We start from the raw sequence: 26689 nt of genomic DNA, 5'->3' as shown, positions 1-26689 counted from the left end.
TGATATCGCAAACAGTATGTTGCCACTTAAGAAACGCTTTGACATTCTCGCACATTTCAGTGCACAACCTGCCGCGGCGCTGAACACCGCGTCGTCGTCCTCTGTCGTGTGTCGCTGTCGCCAGCTTTCCACCATGCGCGGCAACGTAAAGAAGAACTTTGTGATGGTAGTGAGCATTGCCGTACTGCTGGTGTATCTATTTCTGACCCTGTTCTACAACGGTGGACGCGGACGGTACGACAACGTGTTGAAGCGGCTAGCACTGCGGGACAGGAGCAACGTCAGTGAAGGTTTACAACCTGTGGAAGAAATCAATACCACCACTATTGCAGCCACTCCAGATGGTACACCGGTGTTTAAGTACGTCTACACAACGCTGGGATTAGATCCACGTTTTCCGGTGCCACCGGGTGATATGGGAGTTTCGGTGGAGATCGACACTAACGACACCGACGTGACAGATCTGGTGAATCAAGGAATGATACATCAAGGGCTGAATCAGTTCTCTTCCGATCTGATGTCCGTACGGAGACGGCTGCCGGAAATTCGTGACCCCTGGTGCCGCGAACCGGGTCGCTATCGTGCCGATCTACCCTCCACCTCGATTGTCATCGTGTTCTACAATGAAGCGTGGTCAGTGTTGGTACGCACGGTGCACTCCATTCTCGACCGATCGCCTCCGAATCTAGTGAGCGAAATAGTGCTCGTGGATGATTTCAGCTTTATGCGTACGTACAACACGAGCTAGAAGTGTGTTTATTGATCTTTCTAAAGCATACTTTCCTTTCTGTTGATAGCTCATTTGAAAGCCCAACTAGAGGAGTACTTTGCCACCAACCCGAAAGTCCGAATCGTACGTGCTCCAAAGCGACTTGGATTAATCAGAGCCCGCATGCTTGGTGGAAAGAGTACAAAGACCGATTTGATTACGTTCCTTGACGCGCACGTTGAAGTGACTGTGGGTAAGTGTATGATTATTATGCCACCATACTACTTGAATCATGAGCTTCATAACGATTCTCAATCAACTCAGGATGGCTGGAGGCACTGATACAGCCCGTTGTAGAGAGCTGGACCACGATCGCGATCCCAACGATCGATTGGATCGATGAGAACAACATGAAGTATCGCGATGACAAGGCTCCCACCTTTGTCGGTGCATACGATTGGGATCTCAACTTTGGCTGGTGGGGTCGATGGTCTCAAAAAAAGCAGAACGAGAACAAGATGGAACCGTTCGATACGCCTGCCATGGCTGGAGGATTGTTCGCGATCAATAGGACGTTCTTCGAGCGCATTGGATGGTACGACGATGGCTTCGACATCTATGGTATCGAGAACATTGAACTTTCCGTTAAGAGTTGGATGTGTGGAGGGAAGATGGTCACAGTTCCTTGTTCTCGAGTAGGGCACATCCAGAAGACGGGCCACCCATATCTTAACAAACAACCGAAAGACGTTGTGCGTGCGAACTCGATCCGGCTGGCCGAGGTGTGGATGGACGAGTACAAAAGGATCATTTTCGACATCTACGGCATACCGCATTACTTGGAGGAGGAGTTCGGCTCAGTGGCCACACGAAAAGCCATCCGGGAGAGTGCCAAATGTAAGCCGTTCAGCTACTACCTCGAGAACGCATTCCCTGAGATGCACAACCCCCTGGTGCCTGGTGCTTTCCGCGGAGAAGTTCACAACATGGCTCTGGGCAATGGTAGCTGTTTGACGTACCGTACCCGAGACCACTTCCTCGGGATGGCACCGTGCGATCATCTGGAGAAGGATCAGTATTGGACCCACAACTACTACCAGGAGCTGAATAGCTACCGGAACTGTATCGATGCCGTCGGAACGGTCGTGGAGGTGTACCAGTGCCATCGAAGCCGTGGCAACCAGGCCTGGAAGGTGTTGGTGGAAAGTCAACAGATTCTGAGCGTTGCGCGGAACCTCTGTTTAGCTTTGAATCTGCAAACAAAAACGACCCTTCTGTTGGAGAAATGTGACGCCACGAAACCGAGTCAACAGTGGAACGTTTCATACATCGAGCTGGATGTTTCAATGCTTAGGGAACATTAACCGAGAAGACTCGATTTGATTGTTGTTTAGTTTCTAACTCTCCTCTGCGGCTCCGTTCCGTGGAAACAGTGTCATATTGTATCGATTCAGATTGTATTGGTGATTTAAAGGAACTCTCTCTCTCTCTCTCCTTCCTGGAATCAGACGCAAATCGTTCTGCTTAACGGCACAAAGCTGCTATTATACTCGAAATACATCTGGTCTCATAACAAACTCCTTCTGCGTGGTACGCAGATCGTCAAATTTACTTCTCCAGGAACCGGGTTTCTATACTTCATCTGCGTCAATGAGCTGGCCATCGACCGCTTGGAGGCGGTTTGCATTTGTGATCGTTTTAGTGTTGATGTTGAGTGTCAATGTACTATTTTTCCAATACAACGATGAGGTAAAAAAGCACATCAACGTGTGGAATTTGAAATTAGTTGGTAGTGTTAAGAGTATCACCATTAGATCGCACATTACATCACAATATCTACCGGGACATTTAGGTGAATCGGTAAAATGGGATCAATCTGATCGAGAGATCACCGGATTTGTGGAAACAAGTATCAAGCAATACGGTTTCAATGAGTATGCATCGTCGCTTATAGCAACGAAACGGGTCTTGCCCGACCTGCGACATCCGGAATGTGTTACTAATGTGCGAAGCAATCGCACCCTGCCAAAGACATCCATCGTGATCGTGTTCTACAATGAACCGTGGTCTGTTCTGCTACGAACGGTTCACTCTGTCTTGGACAACTCACCTTCAGATCTTGTCGAGGAAGTGTTACTCGTTGACGACTGTTCTTATCTACGTAAGTTGAATGTAACGCATGGCATTTTATTTATAATAATGTGCTTTTTGTCTTTCTTAAGCTTTCTTGAAAACTGCACTAGAGGAGTACTTCAAAACGTATAACAACGTTCGCATTCTACGAGCTCCCGAGCGGCTGGGACTGATCAACGCAAGAATATTCGGCAATAAGCATAGTACCTCTCCGGTAGTGACCTTTTTAGATGCACATGTTGAGTGTACGAAGGGTAAGAACACTCAATTGTCATCGTAAAACATTTCAAAACATATTCCTCATCTTCGCAGGATGGTTGGAACCTTTGTTGGAGCAGATCGCGGAGAATGAGCAGACAATCTCCGTTCCACTGATCGATCGTATCGATCATCTCGATATGCATCTTATCACAAATGTGTCTTCCGATCTGTTTGGAGCTTTTGAGTGGGATCTCAACTTCGGCTGGTGGCATCGTTCCACCTTTCCCCGTCGGCAAAGTCAGCGGGCTAGCGAACCGTTCGAAGTGCCAGCAATGGCTGGAGGGATATTTTCGATTGCCAGACGTTTCTTTCAACGGCTCGGATGGTACGACGACCAGTTTCGGGTGTATGGAATGGAAAATGCGGAGCTGTCAATCAAGTGCTGGTTGTGTGGGGGAAGGATACTAACGGTGCCCTGCTCTCATGTGGCACACATCCGCAAAAGCGCCCATCCGTTCATTGACAACGGGCATCAGAATGTGACGTTTGTGAACTCGATTCGTGTGGCGGAGGTTTGGATGGATGAGTACAAGCAGATTGTGTTTGATGTCAACGGCATACCGGGCTATTCGGAGGATTTGTTTGGATCCGTGTCGGATCGTAATACATTGCGAGCAAGTGCTGGTTGTAAATCGTTTAAGTACTACTTGGAGCGAGCCTACCCAGAAATGCCCTATCCAATTGTACCGGGACAGTTTCGTGGTGAGATTCACAATGCTGCACTGGGAAATGAAACGTGCCTAGCAGTGCGAACATCAGCAACTTCAACGATCGGTATGATACCGTGTGATAAGCGTAACCAAACACAATACTGGGTGCACAACTTTTACCAAGAGCTCAACAGCTACAAGCGTTGTATCGATGCTGGATCTTCAGGAACTGACGTTACTATAGTTGCCTGCCATCGGATGCGTGGTGCTCAATCGTGGAGCTACGACACAGAGCGGTTGCAAATAAAAAGCCTCTCCCGAGAGCTGTGTCTTGCGGTTGATCTGGCATCTAACGATGGTTTAGTGAAACTAGAACCTTGCGACGAGCGTAAACTCACACAACAGTGGAATGTTACCTTGACAGAGTACCCGTTTTGGCAGCCATAAACCGGATACAATCGGAATAAAGAGATGTTTCACAAGAGTTCAATATAAAGGGATCTTTTTGTATTCACTACATCTGTGAGTCGCAATTTTCTTAACAGTATTGAGATGACTTCCGTGTAAGCCAGCGTACCGGTACAGTATGTGCTGCCGTTTGTTCGTGTCACATCGTGCTCTTTTCGTGATCTTCATCACTCTTATACTGTTGTTAAATGTTGCCTTTTATTTGTACAATAATGAAACATCATACACTGCATCTTCCGGACCCGTTCGAAAATCAACTCCCCCGGGTGATATGGGACTTTCGGTATGGTACGACACTTCCAACCCTGTAATCACAGCTGAGGTTAAACGAACCATAGCCGCGCAAGGTCTGAACGAGTACGCTTCGGATCTCGTGTCAGTGCGACGGCGATTGCCTGATCTACGAAGTTGGTGCTGCCCGAAAGCTTACGGCCATCTGTTTTCCGCTAGCCTTCCCGCCACATCCATCGTGATCGTGTTCTACAATGAAGTGTGGTCAGTATTAGTACGCACAGTGCACTCAGTTCTAGATCGTTCACCATCGCACCTAGTCAAGGAAATCCTTTTGGTAGACGATTATTCAAACTATCGTAAGTAACCAACGTGCACTAAGGTGTTGTCCAGTGTCCACTGAAATGAATAATTGCAGCATATCTGAAGACTCAGCTCGAAGAATACTTTGAACCGTTCCCGGTGGTAAAAATTATTCGTGCAAAAGAACGTCTCGGATTAATCCGCGCTCGTTTGATGGGCGCCAAGGAAGCTGCCGCAGATATCGTGACCTTCCTGGATGCCCATGTAGAGTGTACAGAAGGTTGGTAAACATCGTACAGCTCTTCTTCAGCCTCATTCAATCTTATCCGACATCTTTCAGGCTGGCTTGAGCCACTGCTCGACGTTGTTGCTCGCGATCCTACCAACATAGCCATTCCCACGATCGATCGCATCAACGAGAGTGATATGAGTCTTCAGACCAATATCTCGCTCTTGCTGGCTGGAGCCTTCGAGTGGGATCTTAACTTTGGATGGTGCGAGAGAAAACACCTGCGTAGGAAATACACTGACCCTTGTGAACCCTTCGAAACACCAGCAATGGCGGGTGGTTTGTTCAGCATCCATAAGACGTTCTTCGAACGTGTTGGTTGGTACGATGAGGAGTTCATTGTTTACGGCATGGAGAACGTTGAACTGTCCATCAAAAGCTGGATGTGCGGAGGAATGCTGCTTACCGTGCCGTGTTCTAGAGTGGGTCACGTACAGAAACACTCCCATCCGTATCTGTTTGATGTGGTGATGGATCTGCCGATGCACAATTCAGCCCGTTTGGCCGAGGTGTGGATGGATGAGTACAAGCAGGTCGTGTTTGATGTGAATGGGTTGCCCCGATACGTGGAGGAACGCTTCGGATCGGTTGAGGAGCGAAAACAAGTAAGAGAACGAGCCAACTGTAAGCCCTTTCGGTATTATCTGCAGCGTGCATTCCCGGAGCTGCGTAGTCCAGCGATAGATGGACAGTTTAGGGGTGAAGTACGAAATGTAGGATTAGGAAGAACCTACTGCCTGACCGTGGAGAAAGCTGGAACTCGCCCGTATATGTCGCTCTGCGATGGGCTGGAAAAGACTCAGTATTGGAGCCATAGCTACTATCAGGATATTAACTCCTACAAGGCATGTTTGGATTTTAACGGATCACTTCTTACCACTGCCATTTGCCATCGGCATCGTGGCAATCAAGGTTGGATGTATGTGAAGGAAACGGGACAAATTTGGAGCATGGCTCACACACAATGTCTGGCAGTAGGGTCCAAATCGAACTCCACATTGACATTAAAAAGCTGTAACGCTTCCGATCAGTATCAGCAGTGGATGGTTAACCTTGTAGCGTATGATTTTTTAGTGAAACGAAATGAAACAGAACCATTATTGCAATAAGAAGTAGGCAGTTAATTTGTACGTGATGTGTAAAATAAAAAGCGGTCCGATATTCCTCTTGTACACCTGCTTGTTATCGTTCACGATTAATGGTATATATCTTACCGACGTGCTGTTCTAGTGATCATGTTTGCGGTTTTCGCGAGTAAGTGGAAGTGAGCAGTGTGATAAAGCTTCATCGACACTACCGACGACACGTACGGAGAGAGCGACTGTATAAACAAAAATCTCAAGGTAAAGACATGTGAGAGATCTCTCACCATTCTCTACTGTGCGAACAGTGAATGAAACCAGTTGATTGCGTTCTATGCGTTCGGTGTTGTGTTTGCCAAATAAACAAACCATCAACGAACAATTCACCCTCTATTTATCGGGCGACGTGATGTTTCTTATAATACACTCAAACAAGATCGCAGATGGGCAGTTTGCAAAAAAACAGTGAAACGATTCCACCATCGCCAGATGGTTCACAGACGAAACATTCGCCGTCTGTTTACGGCCTGTCTGTATCTGACAGTGTTCAGCATATCTTGCCTGTTATACAGGATCTTCCTGATGAACGAATCGTTGGAGCAGGAAGTCACACACAACATACGATCGCGATCGGTTGTTCCTCCCGGAGATTTGGGAACTCCTGTACAGATCGATCTGAAAGACAATGCTACTATCGCGATGGTACAGCAAGGTTTGAAAACGTTCGGATACAACGCGTACGCTTCAGATCTGATGTCGCTCCGGAGACGCTTGCCGGATGTACGAGCAGCCTGGTGTCGGGAACAGGATATCGTCAGCTCACGCTTACCACCGACATCGATCGTAATTGTGTTCTACAATGAGGCCTGGTCTGTGCTGATTCGAACGGTTCACTCCATCCTGGATCGTACACCGGATCATTTAATCCACGAATTAGTACTGGTGGACGATTACTCCACTGCAGGTGAGCGCAGTCTTGCATTGAACTATGAGTTCCTGGTGCAATATTTTTACACTTTGATGGCTTTGTGTTTCGCTTCAGCTTATTTGAAAACACGTTTAGATGATTATGTAGACCGCTTTCCGAAGGTACGTATAGTGCGAGCACCCAAACGACTGGGACTAATTGGTGCGAAGGTGTTTGGTGCCAAGACGACGACCGCCAGTATGATCACCTTCCTAGATGCGCACGTTGAGTGTACTGAGGGTAAGAAGGTTGTAGAATGAGCAGATCTCTCTATCAAACAGCTTGATCTTTCCCACTGACAGGCTGGCTTGAGCCGCTTCTTGATGTGATTGCGAGAAATGCCACCACTATCGCCATGCCAACGATAGATCAGATCGACGGATTCACCATGCAGTTGAAGACGGATTTCGCCCCACAGCTGGTCGGTGCCTACCGGTGGGATCTTAACTTCGGTTGGTGGGGTAGAGCGGCAATGAAGAAGCGCTATCCCAACCCGTACGTGCCGTTCGATACACCCGCCATGGCCGGGGGACTGTTTGCGATCGATCGGGCGTTCTTCGAGCGGCTCGGCTGGTATGACGATGGGTTCGAGATGTACGGGATCGAGAACATCGAGCTGTCGATGAAGAGCTGGATGTGTGGTGGCCGCATGGTGATTGTGCCTTGCTCGCGGGTTGCACACATACGCAAGCAAAGCCATCCGTACTTGGACAGCGCTGGAAAGGATGTGATCATGAAGAACTCGTTGCGGCTCGCTGAGGTGTGGATGGATGAGTACAAGCAGGTATTGTACGATGTGTACGGCATTCCTCGCTACTTCCCGCGCTACTTTGGATCTGTCGATGGACGAAAAGCCGTACGTGCTGGTGCCGGTTGTGGAAGCTTTCGCGATTACGTGCGCAATGCTTTCCCGGAAATGATGAACCCACTCGTACCGGGTGCGTTCCGGGGCGAGGTACACAATGCTGCACATTCAGGGCGATATTGTCTGACGCACCATTGGAGCAATCATTCGCTATCGATGGCAGTGTGTGATAAACGGGAGAAACAACAGTACTGGACACACAACTTCTACCACGAGCTCAACAACTACTCGCGATGTATCGAAATAATCGCTTCGAAAGGATATCGGTTCGTGGTGAGAAGATGCCATCGCGACGAGAAGACACGCACCCAACGGTGGCAGTATGTGGTGGCGAGTGGTCAAATTAAAAGTGAAATTGTTAACCAGTGTCTTGCGGTAAGGAAGGGAGAGAGTGCGATAACATTAGAACGTTGTAATTCATCGGAACTCCGTCAGAAATGGTTGGTGAAGTTTGTAGAGCTAGATGTTTCTATCTTTCGGTATTATTAGCACTCAAAAACAGACATGCATTTTGCATTATAATGCAGGGTTTTTGTGTTAATGGGTAATAGAAAAATATCAACTTACCGTGCTTAAATGAGTCATTTCTCCCCGACCTTGTAAATCCCCCGTTCTCTATAATTACTCGATTCAAAGCGGCACCGATGATATGCCGCACAATATCGCGCTCGTTAATCGCCACTGACTGACACTTCCGATGACATGCACACTTTGCAGAGCCTACTACAATCGCGACCTGTTTTACTGTCAACTCATTTACGGTCAATTGGTCAGCGAACTAGACGGCATGTTGGGATGTTCGCTGTGCCTTCTGCTTTGCTGTTCGCTCGCGTCTGCTCAGTTCAATCCACACTTTCTACCGGGACGACACGCGATAGTGCAGCTGTTCGAGTGGCGCTACGAAGACATCGAGCGGGAGTGTCAAGCGTACCTCGGTCCGCACGGGTTCGGTGCGGTTCAGCTGTCGCCGGTGAATGAAGTTCGCGATGGAACGAGCTGGGCTGACCGGTACGAACCGGTTTCGTTCAAACTGACCGGTCGCTCGGGAAACGAATCGTCGCTGCGGTCGGCTATCGATGCCTGCAATAAGGCCGGTGTACGTGTAATCGTTGAGGTAGTGCTGAACCACATGGCTCGTGCTGATTCCGGCTCCTCCACGACAACGCGTGGCACAGCTGGCTCGACCGTAAATCCTGCCACCCGTGACTATCCCGATGCACCGTTCAGTGCGGCAGACTTTAACGACCAGTGCCGCATCGTCAACCCGGAAGATCCGCACGAGCTGCGCAACTGCTGGAAGGAAGATCGACCCGATCTGAATCTCAGCCTGTTGCGCGTCCGGGAGCGTATTCTGAGCTTCCTCAACCGACTGCTGACGTTCGGGGTGGCCGGCTTCTTTGTCGATTCTGCGCTGTACATGTGGCCGCACGATTTGCGGGCAATTTTTGATAAGGTGCAGAATCTTACCACGATCGGAAGTGTCTTCCCATCGGGTAGTCGTCCGTTCGTCTGTCTGGATCTCTCTTACCACGGACTTAGCGGGTCGGAGCTGGAACTGCGTGCAAGATGGAGTGACTACAGCGACCTTGGAATGATTGCACAGGATCGCTTTGCTTACGACCTTGGTGATGTGCTGCTGAAAAGGAAGCCTTTCCACTACTTCGTTCACCTCGGCACCCGGCTCGGGTATGTACCGCGCGAGAAGGCCCTGATCTACGTAAACAATCCGCAGCTCCAACGACTTCCCGATGCGGACGGTGATCTGTGGGTCGTTTCGGCACGCAACCGACGCGCGTATCAGATCGGTCTTGCGTTCATGCTAGCGCATCACTATGGCACACCGCGCATTACTAGCTCGTACGAGTTTGCAAACGCTTCCCAAGGTCCTCCCAGTGACGCTCAGGGCAAGATAGCACCCGTTCTTTTCGATAACTCAGGCCACTGCCGACTGCCGTGGATCTGCGAGCATCGATGGCCGGTGGTGAGGAAAATGGTTCACTTCCGCAACGTCACCAACGGCACCGCAGTAGGGGCGTGGGTTGACAATGGCCAGAATCAGATCGGCTTCTGCCGTGATCGTGTTGGGTTTGTGGCCTTCAATGCGGAAATTTCGCTCTCGCTCAAAGCGAACTTGTACACGTGCATGATGCCCGGGGTGCACTGCGATCTGATCAGCGCAAGGGACGATAAGCTCGATGCGGATGGTGACTGCCCGGGCGCAACGGTGACGGTGGCCACCAATGGGCGGGCAGAGATTTTCATACACAGTCAGCTGGAGGAACCATTTGTAGCACTGTTGAAGACTTTCAAGCCAAAATAAACGTATGTAAGTGTGAAGAGAATTAAAAAGAATCGTACAAACACGGCGCCTAAAGCTATGCAATGTGCATTACAATTTTAGCCTTTCAGCCTGTCATCACGCTGTTTTATAAAAACGATCGCACACGAACTATTTTGATGATAATTTTTCATTCGTTTTCTTTGTTTTTACTCTCTTTATATCCTTATACAGCTTGATGTAGCACTCTATATTAGCTTCAAAATCGAATCACAACAATGAGAAGTGTTTTGAATTGTATGGAAACAGAAACACTGAAAGGTTCGTAATAATATGCGTTTCGCCTCTGACTGTGTATCTGTGTCTGTGTGTTTAAGTGTTTGTGTGTACTATTTGTTAAACCCCTCCTGCACTCACTCTTCCACACACACACCGGTTCGCTTCCACAACCTTATCGCTGCCCCAAGTGTTCCTTCTCTTGCCTTCTGTCCAACCTCTTCCCATCAGCTAACGTGCGTCGTACGTTCGTCGCTTGCTCCCAACCGACCGCATACAACCGTGCGTGTAATTCTATGTCGAAAATTTCGTGATACACATAAAAAGGTAAATTTTGGTTCATGTGTTTCAAATGTATCGTCACGTGTGAGTGGTGCGTTTCATATTTTTTGCTTTTTTTTTGTTCTTTGCTACCCATTTGATGGTGACTGTGTGTGATCGAGAGGAAGTTTATTCATAAAATTTCCCTTACAATATCAACATCCAGATGTGTTTCTTTTTTTTTGTGTGTATGTGTGTGGGTTCAGCTTCATTCTAATAAGACTCGATTAAAGATGGCAACGGGGAAAATCTCGTCCGTTTGCTTCTTGCTACTTGCCAGATGTCTCGTGTTAGTGTATTTTTGTTTGCTTCTTCCTTTGAGTCTTTTTCTTCTTCTTCTTCTTGAGTTACTTTATTTGTCATTTTCATTAAAAGGGAAATAGAGCTAGAGGAAGAAGACGTCTTTTTGTTTTGTTTTTTTTTCGAAAGAGTGCATCAATCGATGAAATATATATATGTTATACGGATTTCGTACTGTTTCATTTATTTCCCTCTTTCATCGCGTGTTTGCTCTTTCTCTTCCGCTTACTTAGTTACTTTGTCATTGTTACGATATCGCTATACGTGTTTGACTTTATGGTTGATCTCACTTTTAGGTTGGTTTTCATTTTTATATCTCTCTCTTTTGCTTTCATTTTTATATATGTCTCTTTGTCATATGTCATCTTCTCTTTCGCTCTTTCTTTTATCTCTTTTTCTAAAGTCTGTTCTCACGGGGATGTTATGTTCTTCTGTTGTTGCTTTGTTTTTCCTTCAAGAGCCTTACCCTTCCCTATTAGTGTCCGTTGCAGTGCGATCCATGTGTTAGCCAATTAGCTTGTTCTTTCCTTTCCCGCTTTGCGTTCGATCTTCACCAACGACAAGCCCGTTTCCGTCCAATGCCCCATGTCCCTGTCGTACGATACGATACGATTTGCTATAGAGATTTGTTAAAAATTAAGGCAGTGGTGAAATAGAAATTGTATCCTGCATTTACCATAATTCTTCGCTTCTTCTCTCTGTTCTGTTCTTCTTTTTGTTCTGTTCCGTCTTTCTGACTCGCGCTAGTTTTGCTGTCTTGTCTTGGTTGATTCGGTAGCGGCTCTTGCTCCTTTCGTACACACTTTTAACACGTCTCGCTTTAACCGGGTGTAAACACCCTCTGTTTGCTCGTTTTTAAGTTTCACTTTGTTTAATAGTATTTTTATTAGTTTTAACATCAGTTTTTGCTTCGTCTCGTTTTTTTTTACTTTTTTAATCATGTTTACTGGCATTTCTCTTCGCTCTAACCGCACCTGATGGAAAGGGTCAGGGGGCGGTGTATTGGTGGGAAGAATTGGGGTGGGATGTAATTCAAAAACGTATCTGTAGTATGTCTGTCCTCTCTAGCAGCTCGCTAGTTCGCTCAGCTAACTAATCTAACTGGTGGGGGGGATGAAAACGAAGCAAACACTAGTGGAGTGGAAAGTTCTGAGTTCAGCTCAGAGAAACCTGGCTAAGTGGTAGGGGGGAGAGGGGAGATAAAAGAACACGCGTGAGAGAAGGCTTTCCTTTCTCTCTCGCTCTCGCTCTTTAGTTCGTACTGTAGGGGTTAGTATCAGCGTGTAGGCAACTGTCAAACTGTCAACAAAACCACACGGTGGGGTTTCTGCTTTGTAAGAGCGTAATGGTGTATACTGTATATTTGTAGTCGCTAGTTAGAGTTGAAATGGGTTTTGTCCTTCCTGTCGACCCTCATCCGTAATGCATTCATCGACCCGTCCTCAACCCGTGTTGATGATTGTTTCCATGCACTGGGGAAAACAAAACAAAACGTCCGCCAGATATTGTTCCGTGTATTATTGTGTTGATCCGGTCTTGCCTGTCCAGCTTGCTTTGGTAAGACGTTTTCCTATCAGGTTTGCATGCTGTTTTGTTTTTCTCTTTTGCTTTAAATACAGTTTAACTCTACACTAGAGCGTGTGTTTATTGTTTTTGTGTTATGTTTTTTTTCTCTCTTTATTTGCTTTGTATTTTATGTCGCGCACTTATGTCCCATCTGTCATTTATGTTTTGGTATTTTCATTACAATAGAGCTCTTTTCGTACCCTTCCTTTAACACCTCATTCGCACGCAGACACAGAGATAATTTTCAATTTCAACGGTGTTTGGACTGGAATAATATCGCCTTACAACAACAAAATGATAAAAATAATCTAAAAACGTAACCGCTCGATATGACATAGGACTAATAATGATAATGCAAACCCTTAACAATAGCTCATAGTACATAGATTCTAGTGAATGCTTGCTCACATTGCTCACAGTGTATGTGGTTCACGGTTTCACCACGGTGTTAGCCTTAAACATAATGGTTCGATTAGTTTAAAATCTGTATAAGTTTCATATAGGCGTTTAAGAACAGGTCCTCGATGCGACCCTTTAATAATAGCGTTGAATCCAAGATTTGGCGATTCCTTAGGATACGTTTACAGCATACTCGTCCTCTTTACTCCACTCGCAACTCCTTCCCTCCTCAAACAAAGTTACGCTTAAGTCATGTACTGTTGTTCTTCAATGCATACGGCGCCTTAGTGCGGTATAAACTAACAAGGGCATTTGCATCGACTAAAAACTAAAACCACAATTAGTAGTGACATTGACATCCGATTGCTTTCACGTACAAAGTAAAATCACGCCATGGAATAATTGTGATTCGAAAGTAAAAATTCTACCACCTCTACCACGCGGTTGTTGGCTCTCACTAATCCTGCTCACTACTGGCGCACACTCACACTCACTGGCACTCAATTCCTTTCCCTCGTTGGGCTACACCACTTTTCGCCGCTTTCGGCATGTCGGCTCTTTAGACAGTACGCTGGAATGTTTACAGACTATACAGAGTGGAAAGAGTATGTGTGTGTGTGTGTGTGTGTGTGTCTGTGTCGAGTAGGAAACCATGCACATCTCCATCTCAATACCCCAATTTTGCTTCGCAAGATCTCAGGCTTAGAGGATGTGGTAGAATACCGGTGCCTAACACCGATCGTGCATGATACTTGCCCCGTGTGATGTGTCTGTTTTGTGTGTTTGTGTTTGTCTGATTTCTACTATTCGTTTACGCCATTTACTTCGTGTGTTACTTGATGTGTTGAGTCACATTTCTACTATTCTGTTCTGTTTTCATCTCTACCACATTGCTCACTTCGTCTTAATAGTGTTTGTTTCTCTCTTGTTATAACGTTTATATAGATTGTCATTTTCGTTTACATTCGCTTTGAACGATTTTCCTCTTCATCCATTCCAAACCAATCAAATCACATCCAATAATGCGGATTTCACTATCATTTGACGCATTCTTTGCTCTACTTCTAGAAGAGACAGTGCCTATATCTATAGCTTTTCCTTGCTGTGTATCTGATATGATCTACTAGATCTTCCAACGTTCTTCTGCTCTAGCTTCCTCTCTCTGCAGTACCCATCCCTTGCATTCCTTTTTCTTGTTTGAAATCGGTTATCTACTTTTTGTTTCTCCACATATCTCACATATCCGCTATAGAAGAGTGTACGATTGCGCTGTTTTTTTTTCTCTATCTTGTGTATTCTATTTTGCATTTAATGAGTGTGTGTTTTTGGTTGTGTTTCTTTCTTCTTCTATATTGTGTGATTAAATTGCTTCTTTTTGCTGGTGTATGATGTACCTTTTGGTTTTCACGTTCACTTGCACAAGACAATTAGAGTTTTGCAAAGCACAATAAATAGGTCTCGCTGTAAGATTGGGCTCACTCGGTACCTCCATTGTGTTGTTGTGAATTGCCATTGTCACTATGAGTTGTGTTTTCACTTTCCATAGTGTTTTCTTCTCCTTCTCGTGTGTAAGAAAGTGTTGTGTGATAGTGAATTGTACTCCGGCTTTCTTGATCTACCGGGTGCGATGTATGCTCTTTTGCAAATGCGTGTTTACTCTATCAATAATGTTATGTGTATTGTTTGTTGTGTGTTTTTCTCTTTCTCTCTCTCTTCTTCATTCCATTACATTAGTATAAGTCATATAATGTGGTTTTATTCCTGCTGGAAATATATCGCCCACCGTTCACTGTCTTTGCTAGTTTTCTCCCTTTATTTTACCTCACATTGTTTTTTTGTTTTTGTTTTGTTTGTTGCATTATTCGATACATATATAAATACATCAGTAAAGTGCAAGATTAAAGCTCCTTTTGGTTGTTCATAAACAGGTTTCGAGAGACAGCGAGATGTTTGTGTTTTCCTTTTGCGGGTGTGTAAGTGGAAATGAGATTTCTTTTGCTTTGTTCATGAAAGGTGTCTGCTTTGTAGCTGCAGAGTGTGGTTGCATCCGTCTTTGCTCTGTGAGCTATCAGGTTAAGGTGCAGGTGTTGAAGCTAGGTTTCCTTTTCCCCTTCCGTCAGATTGTTAATAGATCTTTCCCGTCTCTCTCTCTCTCTCTCTCTCTCTCTCTCTCTCTCTCTCTCTCTCTCTTGCTCTGTCATTACGATTATTATACTTGTTATCTCTATTATTGCTACTAAAACGAGTATGCGCGTGTGTGTTTGTGTGTATATATTCGACAATTTCTACCGATTAATCGCGAACGCGTGCACTGATGTTCTGTTTTGGTTTGGTGCTTGCTGTCTTTACTTTTAATGCTGAATGATTGTGTTGTTCTGTGGCACGTAAGTTATACCTTTCCGGGTCAAGACCTGACCCAACCCGTCCGATCTACACAACGCAGAAGGATGCACCGCTTGTCGCGCGTGTCGAATGTGAAACGAATGGTGCATACTCTTTCCTTAATTAAATCTCTCTCCACACACATACACACACACACGCCACAAATAGCTTTGCTTCATTTGGTTTTCCTTTAACGCTCTATATAGTTGAAAAAGTGGTGTTTTCTTAGTACACACGAGACCTACACATGGTTTGATCCTGTCTTACGTGTTGCTGTTTTTTTTTTTGTTTGTTTATTACTTTAAATGGTTAATTGTATATTGTGTTTGCTAATCTCCTGCTTCGTCCATCTCTGTTTACCTTCCAGCAGCAAAGTTCAGGTGCCATTATTCTAGTTGTGTAGAGGTTTGGTTTTTTCTTCCATTATTTATCTAGAAAACCCAAAAGCCCCCCTTCATAAATAGAGTGTGAAAGAGAGAGTGTGTGTGTGTTTTATGTATGCAATTCTACTCGTCCAGTACGATGTGGGGGGGATGGGGGAAGTTGTGTGAAACTGCTGAGTAAATAGGGCCCTCTAAAGTCTTGACCCGAAGCCGAGCGCCCCGGGCCATTTAAAACATGATCAGTGCACACAGCCAAATGGAGCATTTTACTGGTTGTTTGCTTGCTAGTTAATGTATTACTTGTGTATGTACTGTTCTACTACACGTTCCTCTTCGCACGGAAAAATAGTTGTCTCTTTTTATCTAAATTTTGTTGCTGAAATAAAACGCAAACGGAGAAAACTGATTGAACGTTGCACCCAACACACCCAGCGTAAACAAACGGACACGCAACAGATCAATTAGAAAAACGCGCACGCTTCGCCGCGCTCACGTGAGAGTAACGCAATTGGGGAAAAATTTAACCTGCCACTCGCTATTAATGAGCCCGTTATGCGCACGCACGCACTATCGTTAAATGCTTATATAGTATAAAAGTGTGTAGATTTTAACAAGGTGCAGATGTTTTAAAGCGTGCAACCAACTGGAACACCGCACAGGCTGCTGCGCTCGTTGCGCTGCATTACGTTGCGCACCAGCAAAGCACGTGGCGCCCCGAAACACCGCAACCGAACACCGGCAGTCCCTGAGCGGGCGGCTGGGAACACGGTAATGAGTGTAAAAGTGGTATTTAGTAGATAAAAGTGTTTTGTTTTGGCAATTAGATTCCCGTTTTTTTTGTTTTGTTCTCCCACACACACATGCGCGCGCGCGCGCAACAAAACAACCAAGCCGGTTCAGATGGATCGCTAACATGCGCGACAAATCCTCGCGTGCCTTGGTAGCTTTGCTTTTTTTAGTTTTACTAGCTAAACATGTACAGGAATTATACGAGAGTATGGATTTTTTTGTGGGTGTGTGTTTTCTTAAAAACGCTCTTGAAGTACAGGCTTTTCTTGCTTTCCGAAGAGAATGACTTTTATATAGGCAAGGATTTTCCATTTAAAAACAAAGTACAAACGAAAAACTCAAAAACGCCTTTCCTTACTGCCTGCTACCAACCCTTTCGCACACTTACTAACATAACAACAGAAAACGAACCCACGCGCACACGGGAAGACTGCACAGAGAATGGCAGAGTGGGTGTGGGTGTGCGAGAGAGCATTATGGCATTATACAGAACACTCACCGATGAAGCAGCTTCGCTTTCAAAATGGAACTTTTTCGGGTGGCAAGCACACATACTGGCAAAACTGGTAAAAGCGGAACGCAATCCACTCATCTTCCCCTTTTCCATTGCGGTTTTTTTCACCGGCGTATAAACAATGACTACTTAAGAACATAACGAATCTCTTTGGGCGAGTGCACGCGCGAAACAATAACAGATAATTGGATAAATTAAAACAAACATTAAAAAACGATCAACAAAACAACGCCAGCTTGGCAGGCATGAGCATGCCCTGCGACGTGGGAGGATAGAAGAACTGCACTGGTGCTTTAAGGGGAAATTGCAATCTAAAATGACACGGGAAGAACGACGCCACGGCGGAGGGACATCCTTTGGGCGTTCACATTCCCGACCCCGAGCCGCCTTAGACGTACTGCACAAACTCGGGATTAAGATACGAGAAGCCGTTGAACTCCGTCTGGTCCAGGTTCATCATGAACAGCTTGTCTGTCGGGGTAAGATCGGTCTTCTCCGACGTGAACTGTCGATCGAAGTTCGACACGTCCTTGCGATGTTTCTGCGATGTAACGCGGGAGAAAGAGATTTGTGTGAGCAAGTATGCACAAGTGGGGGGGGGGGGGCAAGCTCAGCAAGTGACTTACAATCTTTGGCTTGAACGGTGGCTGCACCTCACGGTTCTCAATCTTTTCCCAATCGATACGGCGGAAGAAGGCGTGCGCACGAACGTCCTCCTCGCCGCGAGCTCCACAGCCCAAGCGTTTCTGCGGGTTTTTGGTGAGCAGCTAAAACATGGAAACACAGTAATGTTAATGTTTTTTTTTAACTTTCTCAAATACTTCAATGCCTCTCTTACCCCCTTGCAGACGTCCTTGGCTTCCTTGCTCAAGCTCTTCGGGTACGACACGTTATGGTCCGTGATGGCGGCAAACAGCTCCTCCTCGTCCTCCCCATCGAACGGGGGCTGACCGACCAGCATCTCGTACAGCAGCACACCGTAGGCCCACCAGTCGACCGACTTGCCGTACGGTTGGTACAAAATGATCTACAAAAAGGCAATGGCCAAAACGCCCGTAACGATACATTAAACTCCATACAGTTAGTGTCCGGCGAGCGGCAGACCGTACCTCCGGCGCAATGTAGTCCGGTGTGCCGCAGAACGTTTTCGTCGTCTTGTCGCCCAGGATGCCCTCCTTGCACATGCCGAAATCGGCTATCTTAATGTGCCCGTCCATGTCCAGCAGCACGTTGTCCAGCTTCAGATCGCGGTACACGATGCCCCGCGCGTGCAAATAAAACAACCCGATAGCAATCTCCGACGCGTAGAACCTGGAGAAAGGTCGTGGTGGTGGAAGGAAAAGCAAAAAAAAAACAACATTCAGAACCGAAAATAAACACCGACACCGAAAGCTAGAACGCCCTCATTCAATTAGCCACCGGTTAATCGATCGCTTTTTCCGGCAAACTCTTGAGTGGGCCCCTCGCTCGCCTTGTTTTCTTCGGACCGGGGCGAGCGAAAGCGTATCCCGGCGACGGAATGCGATAACTGAATTACCGAAACCGGTAATTAGCCGCTACAAAAATGACTTTTGTTTGCTCTCTCTCTTTCGCTCTCTCACTTGTGTTGTCGAGAGGGCAACATTTTCCTAATAACATTCTCGGAACAACGCGCGTTCTTTGCGTCATCGTCCTTGCCGCATTGTTTGCTATAGGTATAATGGCACTTCGCCGCGGTACTACATTTTGGGAGGAAGGGGGGACACTTACACAGCGACCGGTTCCTTAAATTTGCCACACTGCTGAATTTGGAACATGAGATCACCACCGTTGACGTATTCCATGACAAAGTACAGACGATCCTGGAATGGTATGAGAATGGGAATGTAATGCCGTTCCAATTATGTCTTGACAAGCGTGTTTTTCAATACAAATTACATAGCTCTAGGCGTTTCTTGTTTCTAATTAGCTAATTTCCCCTAAATATAGGCAATTTACTTGACAAAATCCATGCTGTTGTACATTGCTGCCAGGCAAATTGCCTAACTGTAGGCGCTTTTTCAAGCAATTGTCTCAGTGTTTCGCCCAAATGTATGCAATTTGCATTGCAATGCCGTCTTACCATGGTTTGGAAGCAAGAGTGCAGCTGCACCAGGAACGGCGGCTTGCTGGACAGGGCCAGGACGCGCTTCTCCACCATCGTGCACTCGACGTCATCGTCCTGGATGATGATGTCCTTCTTCAGGATCTTGATCGCGTACAGCTCGTCCGTGCCCTTGCGCTCCGCCAGCATCACCTTGCCGAACGAACCCTTGCCCAGTACCATCAGGAAGTTGAAGTCGGTCGCCCGGATGACGTCCTTCTTCGTCATGTTATGCGGCACGTCCTTGTCGCCCATCATCGGGATCTTCTTCGTGATGGATGTTTTCTATCGCACGCGCAGGAAATGAAGTTGTAATTGTCTTTCAAAACAGTCATAGACCACAGCACACCCGCTTACCCTCATTTGGCTCTTGAGCTGCACCAGATCGGCACCCTCCTCCGGCACTGGTACGTTGTAGTACTCGCCCTCCTCCTGCGTGAGCAGCTTGAACCACCCATCGACCGGGTTCTTGAGGATTTCCGAGATGCCGAACGAAAGCGAGCCCATGAAATCGTTCCGCGAGGTACGATCCCAGTCCCACACCTCGATCAGCAGGCGACGGTCCTTATCTTCCGGCTTGAGATCGCTGTCAGGAGGCAAGGAAGAAGAAGAAGCCGTCAGCCAGTTGCGACGGTGAGAGCCATCAAGCAAATACTCACAATATCAGAGTTTCGTTCCACACCGGATTGAGCGAGGCCCGGATGGTTTTGGTTTTCTTCTTCACGTTGTCCGCGTCCGGGATCAGTTTGATCTTGACGTACGGATCGCTGGAACCGTTCGGATCCATCGGAATAAGGTTGCGGCCCTGTTTCACTGTTGTGGGGAAGAAAGAGAACGAGAAAGGTTGATTCCCATGCAAAGAATCCTGTTTTAACGATGATGCTTCACTCCGCACGGTGGGTAAGCGTATTAAAAATGTATATATATAAATATCTTGTACTTTTTGCATGCTCCTATTCTTCTTCGAGCAACCTCACACGCCCGTGCCTCAACGGCCTTGGGGTTTTGTGCATCCTCACCCAAAGCCATCTCGTTATTGTTTCGAGCTATTCATTAGCGTGCTCACGGAGACGAAGGCTCATCGTTTCATCTCCATTTTTCTCCCCCATTGTACCCGTGATTAAAGGCACAAGGGAAAGGCACAAAACGGACGCGGGGAGAAGAAAGGCACCCTGTGGCAGCCACCGGGTGGGGAGGCGATGTTTGTTTCGTGTCTCCGAAACGACGTTCTAATGATGCAACATTATGCTACCGTAGCACTAGAGGCTAAGCTCATGTTGTACGAACATTTCGATTTTTCCCTCACATACACACTCACACAAACACAACGAAGGTAGTGTGCAAAAGGGGTTGTATTTTTAAAATACCGTCCCCGTCTGCCAACGCTTGCGGACGCGCACTACAATCAGGCCCTTCTTTTCGGCACCAGCAGCCATTTTTACCACTATGTGTTTGTGTGTGTTGTCGGGCCGACATAATGTTACTGTCTACTGCGGTTTGCTTTGTTTCCTGCTGCCGGTCTGCCTTTTCCCTTCCAGCCCGGGCGCCTGTGCAATCATAATTGAAAGCGATGTGCAAGAGCTTTTCGGTGTTACATGGCACTCGGTGCTTTTATTCTACTGCACGTGTGTGCGTGCGCCTCAGAAGCGGTTGGAGCTGAAATCAACAGTTGATACGATTGTGGGGGATTATTTGCGATAGAGCTTACTTTTCTTTTGTCTTTTAAGCTCAGATTAATATTTGTATCACTGGAAACAGTTTCCAAAAACGCTTATTCTTTTGCGATGAAGTACTGGGCTGCTCCATCCAAAACAGAGACATTTTGTATTTTTGATCGTTAAATCTTTCAAAAATCATTCAAACATTCCATATTTTTCAACATATCTACTTGCTTGTTTCTTTCAATCGTTTCTCAAGTGTTTTTATACGAATAAAATCAAGCAGCAAGGAGAAAAACTGAACAAAAAACAGCTCCAAAAACCTTCTTGCCAGAATCTTCTAGCGAAACAAGACCACCGATCCACAACAAAACGCCACGATAAGAACAATTCAAAACTAGCAAACAAAACAAACCACCCCAAAACACGAACGTATAAAGCCATCCTCCAGGCAAGGCCATGAATTGCTGTGATCATTTTATCATCTCTTGAAAGGCCTCCTTCAGCACCCTCAGCAGATAACATCGGGTTTCTTCCACCACAAACCGACCGAAGACTCGCCGACGACTCGCCTGCAAACACACAAAAACCAACCCAGGTAAGGATGTCTCCGTTCCAGTCCAGTTGCTTTTCCACTGCTGTGGTTCCATCTCAGTCCCTCTGTGTAAGTGTTTGTGTTTGTACGAAAGAGATCTTTATGCGGTTTTGCCGGGCGCGTTGTTATCGCGTGATGATTTGTACTGCGGTGTAATTTAGGTGTTGAGGTGTTGAACCGTCCAGCCGTTCCAGCCCAAGACGGCGACGTTCTCTTCCTGCACCCCGTCATCCCCTTGCAGTGAGTGAAGGGTGATCATAAAGAAAAATCCACTCCACTTCTCAGCTCCCGTTTTTTTCTCTTCCCATCCACGCTCTATTCACAAAAGAAGGGTGCCGGAGCGTACGGTCATGAAAATAAATGTGAGTGTTTTTTGGACGGTGGCTGCACCTAAGAGTGGAAAAGAGAAGGAAGAGAAACTCCACACCGAACCTAAGGGGGATAAAAGGGGTTTGTGATGAAACCGGGCACACATTGTGGCACACAACTTTGTCTTGCCAACACGTTGCCACTACAGTGCAATAACAGTCGTGCTGACGTCTGGCGCATAGAGTAGTTGTGTCTCGTGGGCATTGATGCGAGCGCTCGGTTGATAATCGCTTGTTGGGAAAGCAATAAAAACAAGTCGATCCAAACAGCGCTTTCTCAAACTTAAAAGCAAAAAATATTATATAACTTTAGTTTTTACACAAAACCCTTTTACCTTAAGTTGGTCCCTCTTTTAGCGGGGTTGTATAAATGTCCTTATACTGCCCATACCACTCGACTGAAGCTGATAAATGAGCTTGTTTCAATTTCCCCGATCGACTCATTTGTGTTAAATCCCTCGTTAAGCTTCACGCTGGTCCACATTTCCCGTCTCTGTCTGCCACAAACACACTCACACTCGCTCTCGTACTAGCAGTGTATCACTTTAATTTATCGCATTACATTTTACGTCCTATCAATCAAACTGAGCCGGTCGAGCCGAGTGCAAAGAAAATATAAATAAAAACAACACCCAAGTCCCGGTGGGATCCCCTTTTATGCTGGGCTGTAAAACCGATTCACCAGCACGAGCCCCTCTGTTCTAGAGAAACACACCGATCGAATTAATCCTTTTCTTCAATTGAAACAGAAACACCATTTCGAGCTGAACCGCATCCGTTCCGGATCGTTCTTTTCTTCCCATTTTACCCGTCCGTATGCAGGGGTCCATTGCTTCCTTCTTTTCTTTTTCCCTTCACATCAATCTGTAGCAATAGAACGTCCTTTTCTGGCTGTGTGTGTGTGTGTGTGTGTGTGTCTGTTGCTGAAAAGCTTAATCCATTTTGCTGTTGCTGCTGCTGCTGAGAGCAAAGCTGCACAGAGCCAAGCACTTCAATTGCTTCCACTTCCGGCATGCTAAAATCGTTACCCAGTTTGAGAAGTTGATGTTTCTTAAACAACACACTTTCCCATCATCGTTATGTGTGTGTGTGTGGGTGTGTGCTCACTGTGCCCGTTTTATTCCCATCCACCTTCGTACCATTAAACCCAACCCCTCAGCTGTATTTGTTTGTTACACATGGTCTTTTGTTTTTCCTTCATTTCTTCGCCACAGCGCAAACAGCGGATGCTTGATTCTTCCACGCATGAGGCTCCACGAGTACACCATGAGGGTAGGGATAGCAGCAATTTTGCTTCTAATGCTTCTACGGGATAAAAAGGTTGCTATGGGTGATGTACATAAATTTGGCATAATAAATGTACAATCGCTTTACCATTGGAGTGGATAGGATTCGCTTGAAAAAGCGAGCTTTTTTTGGTCTTCACTTCGTCCGCGATAGCGAAAGGTTCTCCGAAGGAAACAATGGATATTTAAAAAGCCCTCCTCAACCATCTTAAGGTGGATCTTTATTTCCGGGCACGAGCACGAAAAGCCTACAGCTTAAATAATAAAAGTTGTTCCGGTGAAACGAACCGCCCGGGTCTGCGATAGCTTACCTTCAATGTTGAGCTTGCCCGCCGCATACGTGATCGTCAGCTGGATGCGCCCCCGGCGCTCGGTATGATCACATCCGCAGAGGTTCGGTACGCTCTCCTCGCACCGTTTGTGTACGTTCATATCACATGCTGCGCCGGCAAGGGAATCGGCCAATCACGCGGGTTGGAAGGGTCGAAGGTCGCCGCACGCACCAGCCGAACGAGAAGAGCCGACGAAATAGAGCAACAGAAACAAATTAGCAATGTGATCTTGAACGGATGTTCATTGGGTATGAAGAAGGTGGTATGAGTGATGGATTTAAACTACTTTAATTTTATGTTTTTTTTGTTTTTGGTTAATTTTAAAATGAAGTTTACAGTTATGTTTTTAATCTGTCATATATTGTTTTAGAGACAAGAAGATGTAGATTGAAAAGATAGAAACACAGAGAAAATAGCAGAAAACGGCGACGGAGAAGAAAATACATCTAAAAGAAAAGACAGTTTATTCCAAGATTTTTTTGTAAATAATACTTTTGAAAGTGTAGTTGATAAACTAGTGTGATGGTGTAAGAAACCGAGCTATATCCGTTGTAGAGTAGTGAAACGCTGGTGAGCTTGGGTGCTTTAAAGCAACATTCGTACAGCATTATCGCTTCGCGCTTGTTGGAGCTTTAGTCCTTGCAGTTGTTTATGGAGCAGAAACTGGTTTTAAATCTAGTTTGAAAAGCTATACGTGTTTGTGTAGGTGATATTGTGAGTATTGTAAGTTAGGCAGAAGCTTTCACAAGACGTCTATTGAGAGGATTAGTGCAGCTAGGGGGAAAGGTAGAGAGAGTAGAATAGCTACATCCATACGTGCCCACAAGAAGGATAGGAAATTCGCATCTGCCACATAGAGGTGGAACAGGGGATGGAGCAAACACTCGAGCAGGATGTTTTGTTGGAGTTAGTGATATCTTTTTAAATTGAGTTTATTCTTTTTTAAACTTTGTTAGTAGACTTTAAAAGGCTCAACACATGAGAGACAGCAAGTGAATACACACACACACGCACACGTACAATTAAGGGTTAAATAAGGCTAGAAAGGGACAGAGAAGTCTATGGGGTATGTGCAAGAGTGACATAGATATAGACGGAGGTTTACAGCGAGCGATAGAGTTTGGCAGGAGACAATCTACACAAGTATGCTGTCGCTGAAGAATTTACGACCCAATCATACACACACTCGCAAGCACGCTATCACAAACAGAGTCCACGCAGGCACGATCAGATTGGTGAAGGGGTATTGTCAGTCCATGCATTTTTCTTCAATCTGCTGTTGAAAATATATTAAAAACAATTCTACTCTATAATCAGTCCTTAAAAAACACACGGAACAGTCTGGTTCACCTGGAAATCGATCCATGTCCGACCTTTGCACGAAAACATTACCCAAATTTCACGAAACTCTTAAAAAACACTTACTCCACCATATAAATTTGATTTTGTCATTGCCTTTGCATAACTTTAGGCGATTTATTTGCCCAATTCCTTATTCATGCGCTGCAAGCATTTCGGCGGTAAAATTCAGTGCCAAATTCTTTGCTATTGCTTGGTACCAAATGCGCCACGTGAAGTACTTCCCATTCAAACAACGCCATCGCCAGAATAGTCTCCGTCACAGCCGAGTGGATCTTACCACTCCTAAACCTCATCATAAACACCTCATCATCCACTGAATCTCGCGTTCAGCGGTGCCAACCATCCTACCCCAGCTGCTGGTCGTTGAGCGGTTCCAATAAAGACACCGCATACCGCTTTTGTTCTGCAGCGCGAGACACATAAAATGTATCCCACGTCGTTCTGGATCCAATCGAACGAAAATCCATCAACGGTAATGCACCGTAGGGGACGATAAAGTTATCCACCTCCGTTCATCCACCTTCACTGTAAAACAAATGCAACCCAGCACACACGATTTAAGAGCAGTGCCTGTCCCCCACAGTCTGCTTCCCTTTGCCCCATCAGTGCCGGTTTCTTCTCCGCTTGTGTCGCTTTAAAGGCACGTGTTTTACGACCCGACCAGTAATGCCACGCTGTACGCTTTTGTCTTGTTTATTTCCCACCATTCACCTAGCGGCAAACGATGCTGCGATGGTAATTCGAGAAGAATGGGCAACGAAGAATGGCCCCGCGCACCAGTCGTTTAACGACTGAAGGTGAGCAGTGGCCGCGTTTGCTGCTCGTAACCTGCCCGTGGTACGATCGCGAGCAACGGAACTCTGGCAACAGGATGGAGGACATTGGAGACGGAAGCAAAGAAGCAAAAAAACACACCCACACACTACTTTACCCGAGCTTTGAGTTTCAATTTCAGTCCTTTGCTTCCCGTCCTCCGTGGGGCAAGAAAACCAAAGTGGCTACCATTACTGGAAAATTTAATTATCTTGCACTGCCTGCCCCGTTTTCCCTGTTACGCACGCACACACCGCTCGTGTGCGAGGAGGAAATTCCTGGACGTGAAGATGGCCTGCATAAAGCTGCCCGAGCTAAATGAGATGAGAATGTACACACACAGAGGATGGCTAGTAAAAAAAAGGAAACGAACTCTTTGTCCTGCTCGTTTGCAGTTTCCAAATTTGGCAAGAAAGTGCTCATTTCGTTGCAAGCAAACCCTGCATGAGTTGTGCGCTCTGTGCCAGCCCATTTACACCCTCCTGAAGTACTGGGGCTTTGCTCCCGTAATGTTCTGCTGGGTCTGTTTCAATGGTGTGATTCCAGGAAACACCGGATACTGTCACGAACGAATGATGATGATGATGATGAGCAGCAGCGGCACACTGACAGCAGCAAGAGCGAGGGTCAGGGCAGGCGAACGGCAAACGTGTTTGAAGTAGTTTTTGCCAACTCCAACAAAACAATATTCTTCCCTCTGCACGTTAAACCCCCAGAGGAAATGACGGGCAAAACCACGTACTTCTCACGAAGATAAGAAAGTTAAGAAAAGTCTTTCTGGTCCACCAACACCAAAAAAAAAGTCCCCAAGAAAATGAGTCTGGAAGTGAAGTAAAGTTGAAATATGTTTTACATTCCCCCCCTTTTGGGCAGCTTTCCAACTAAAACGGGAAGCATAAAGTATGAAATTATGTCCTCCCATTTTACGTGCTTTTGATAGCATTTACCGCCCCAAAAACTCGCTAAATTTGCTTTAAAAAATACAAT

At 46.1% G+C, this 26689-nt stretch overlaps 5 protein-coding genes across 7 annotated transcripts in view; 4 read left to right on the top strand and 1 right to left on the bottom strand.

Moving 5' to 3' along the window:
• Nucleotides 1-27: 27 nt before the first annotated feature.
• On the top strand, nt 28-4270 carry LOC120901578 (putative polypeptide N-acetylgalactosaminyltransferase 9). Its single transcript, XM_040309637.1, has 5 exons — nt 28-728; nt 798-962; nt 1034-2870; nt 2932-3096; nt 3155-4270. Exons 1-3 carry the CDS (start codon nt 134-136, stop codon nt 2071-2073), a joined length of 1800 nt encoding a protein of 599 aa, XP_040165571.1. The 5' UTR covers nt 28-133; the 3' UTR covers nt 2074-2870; nt 2932-3096; nt 3155-4270.
• A 424-nt stretch (nt 4271-4694) lies between these two features.
• LOC120901585 (putative polypeptide N-acetylgalactosaminyltransferase 9) lies at nt 4695-6169 on the top strand. The gene is made up of 2 exons (XM_040309644.1): nt 4695-5035; nt 5096-6169. Exons 1-2 carry the CDS (start codon nt 4969-4971, stop codon nt 6151-6153), a joined length of 1125 nt encoding a protein of 374 aa, XP_040165578.1. The 5' UTR covers nt 4695-4968; the 3' UTR covers nt 6154-6169.
• A 419-nt stretch (nt 6170-6588) lies between these two features.
• On the top strand, nt 6589-8456 carry LOC120901583 (putative polypeptide N-acetylgalactosaminyltransferase 9). Its single transcript, XM_040309641.1, has 3 exons — nt 6589-7090; nt 7169-7333; nt 7396-8456. Exons 1-3 carry the CDS (start codon nt 6616-6618, stop codon nt 8445-8447), a joined length of 1692 nt encoding a protein of 563 aa, XP_040165575.1. The 5' UTR covers nt 6589-6615; the 3' UTR covers nt 8448-8456.
• A 178-nt stretch (nt 8457-8634) lies between these two features.
• Nucleotides 8635-10336, top strand: LOC120901584 (alpha-amylase 2-like). Its single transcript, XM_040309643.1, has one exon. It carries the CDS (start codon nt 8656-8658, stop codon nt 10276-10278), a length of 1623 nt encoding a protein of 540 aa, XP_040165577.1. The 5' UTR covers nt 8635-8655; the 3' UTR covers nt 10279-10336.
• Nucleotides 10337-10416: 80 nt separating this feature from the next.
• LOC120901577 (protein kinase C, brain isozyme-like) overlaps nt 10417-26689 on the bottom strand; it is a 63206-nt gene continuing 46933 nt past the window's right edge. For all 3 annotated transcript variants that reach the window (XM_040309636.1, XM_040309634.1, XM_040309635.1), the window contains exons 6-14: nt 23507-23635; nt 19948-20101; nt 19646-19874; nt 19268-19573; nt 18916-19007; nt 18276-18477; nt 18005-18193; nt 17793-17933; nt 10417-17707 (exon numbers count right to left, since the gene is read on the bottom strand). In XM_040309636.1, the coding sequence (XP_040165570.1) occupies nt 17555-17707; nt 17793-17933; nt 18005-18193; nt 18276-18477; nt 18916-19007; nt 19268-19573; nt 19646-19874; nt 19948-20101; nt 23507-23635 (1595 nt within the window). In that variant the 3' untranslated portion in view covers nt 10417-17554. The remainder of the gene's footprint in view (nt 17708-17792; nt 17934-18004; nt 18194-18275; nt 18478-18915; nt 19008-19267; nt 19574-19645; nt 19875-19947; nt 20102-23506; nt 23636-26689) is intronic.

The sequence above is a fragment of the Anopheles arabiensis genome, chromosome 3, assembly GCF_016920715.1.
Source record: "Anopheles arabiensis isolate DONGOLA chromosome 3, AaraD3, whole genome shotgun sequence".
Lineage (NCBI taxonomy): Eukaryota > Metazoa > Arthropoda > Insecta > Diptera > Culicidae > Anopheles > Anopheles arabiensis.
Note: the sequence above shows the minus strand (reverse complement) of the source record. Positions and strands in the feature narration are given on the sequence as shown.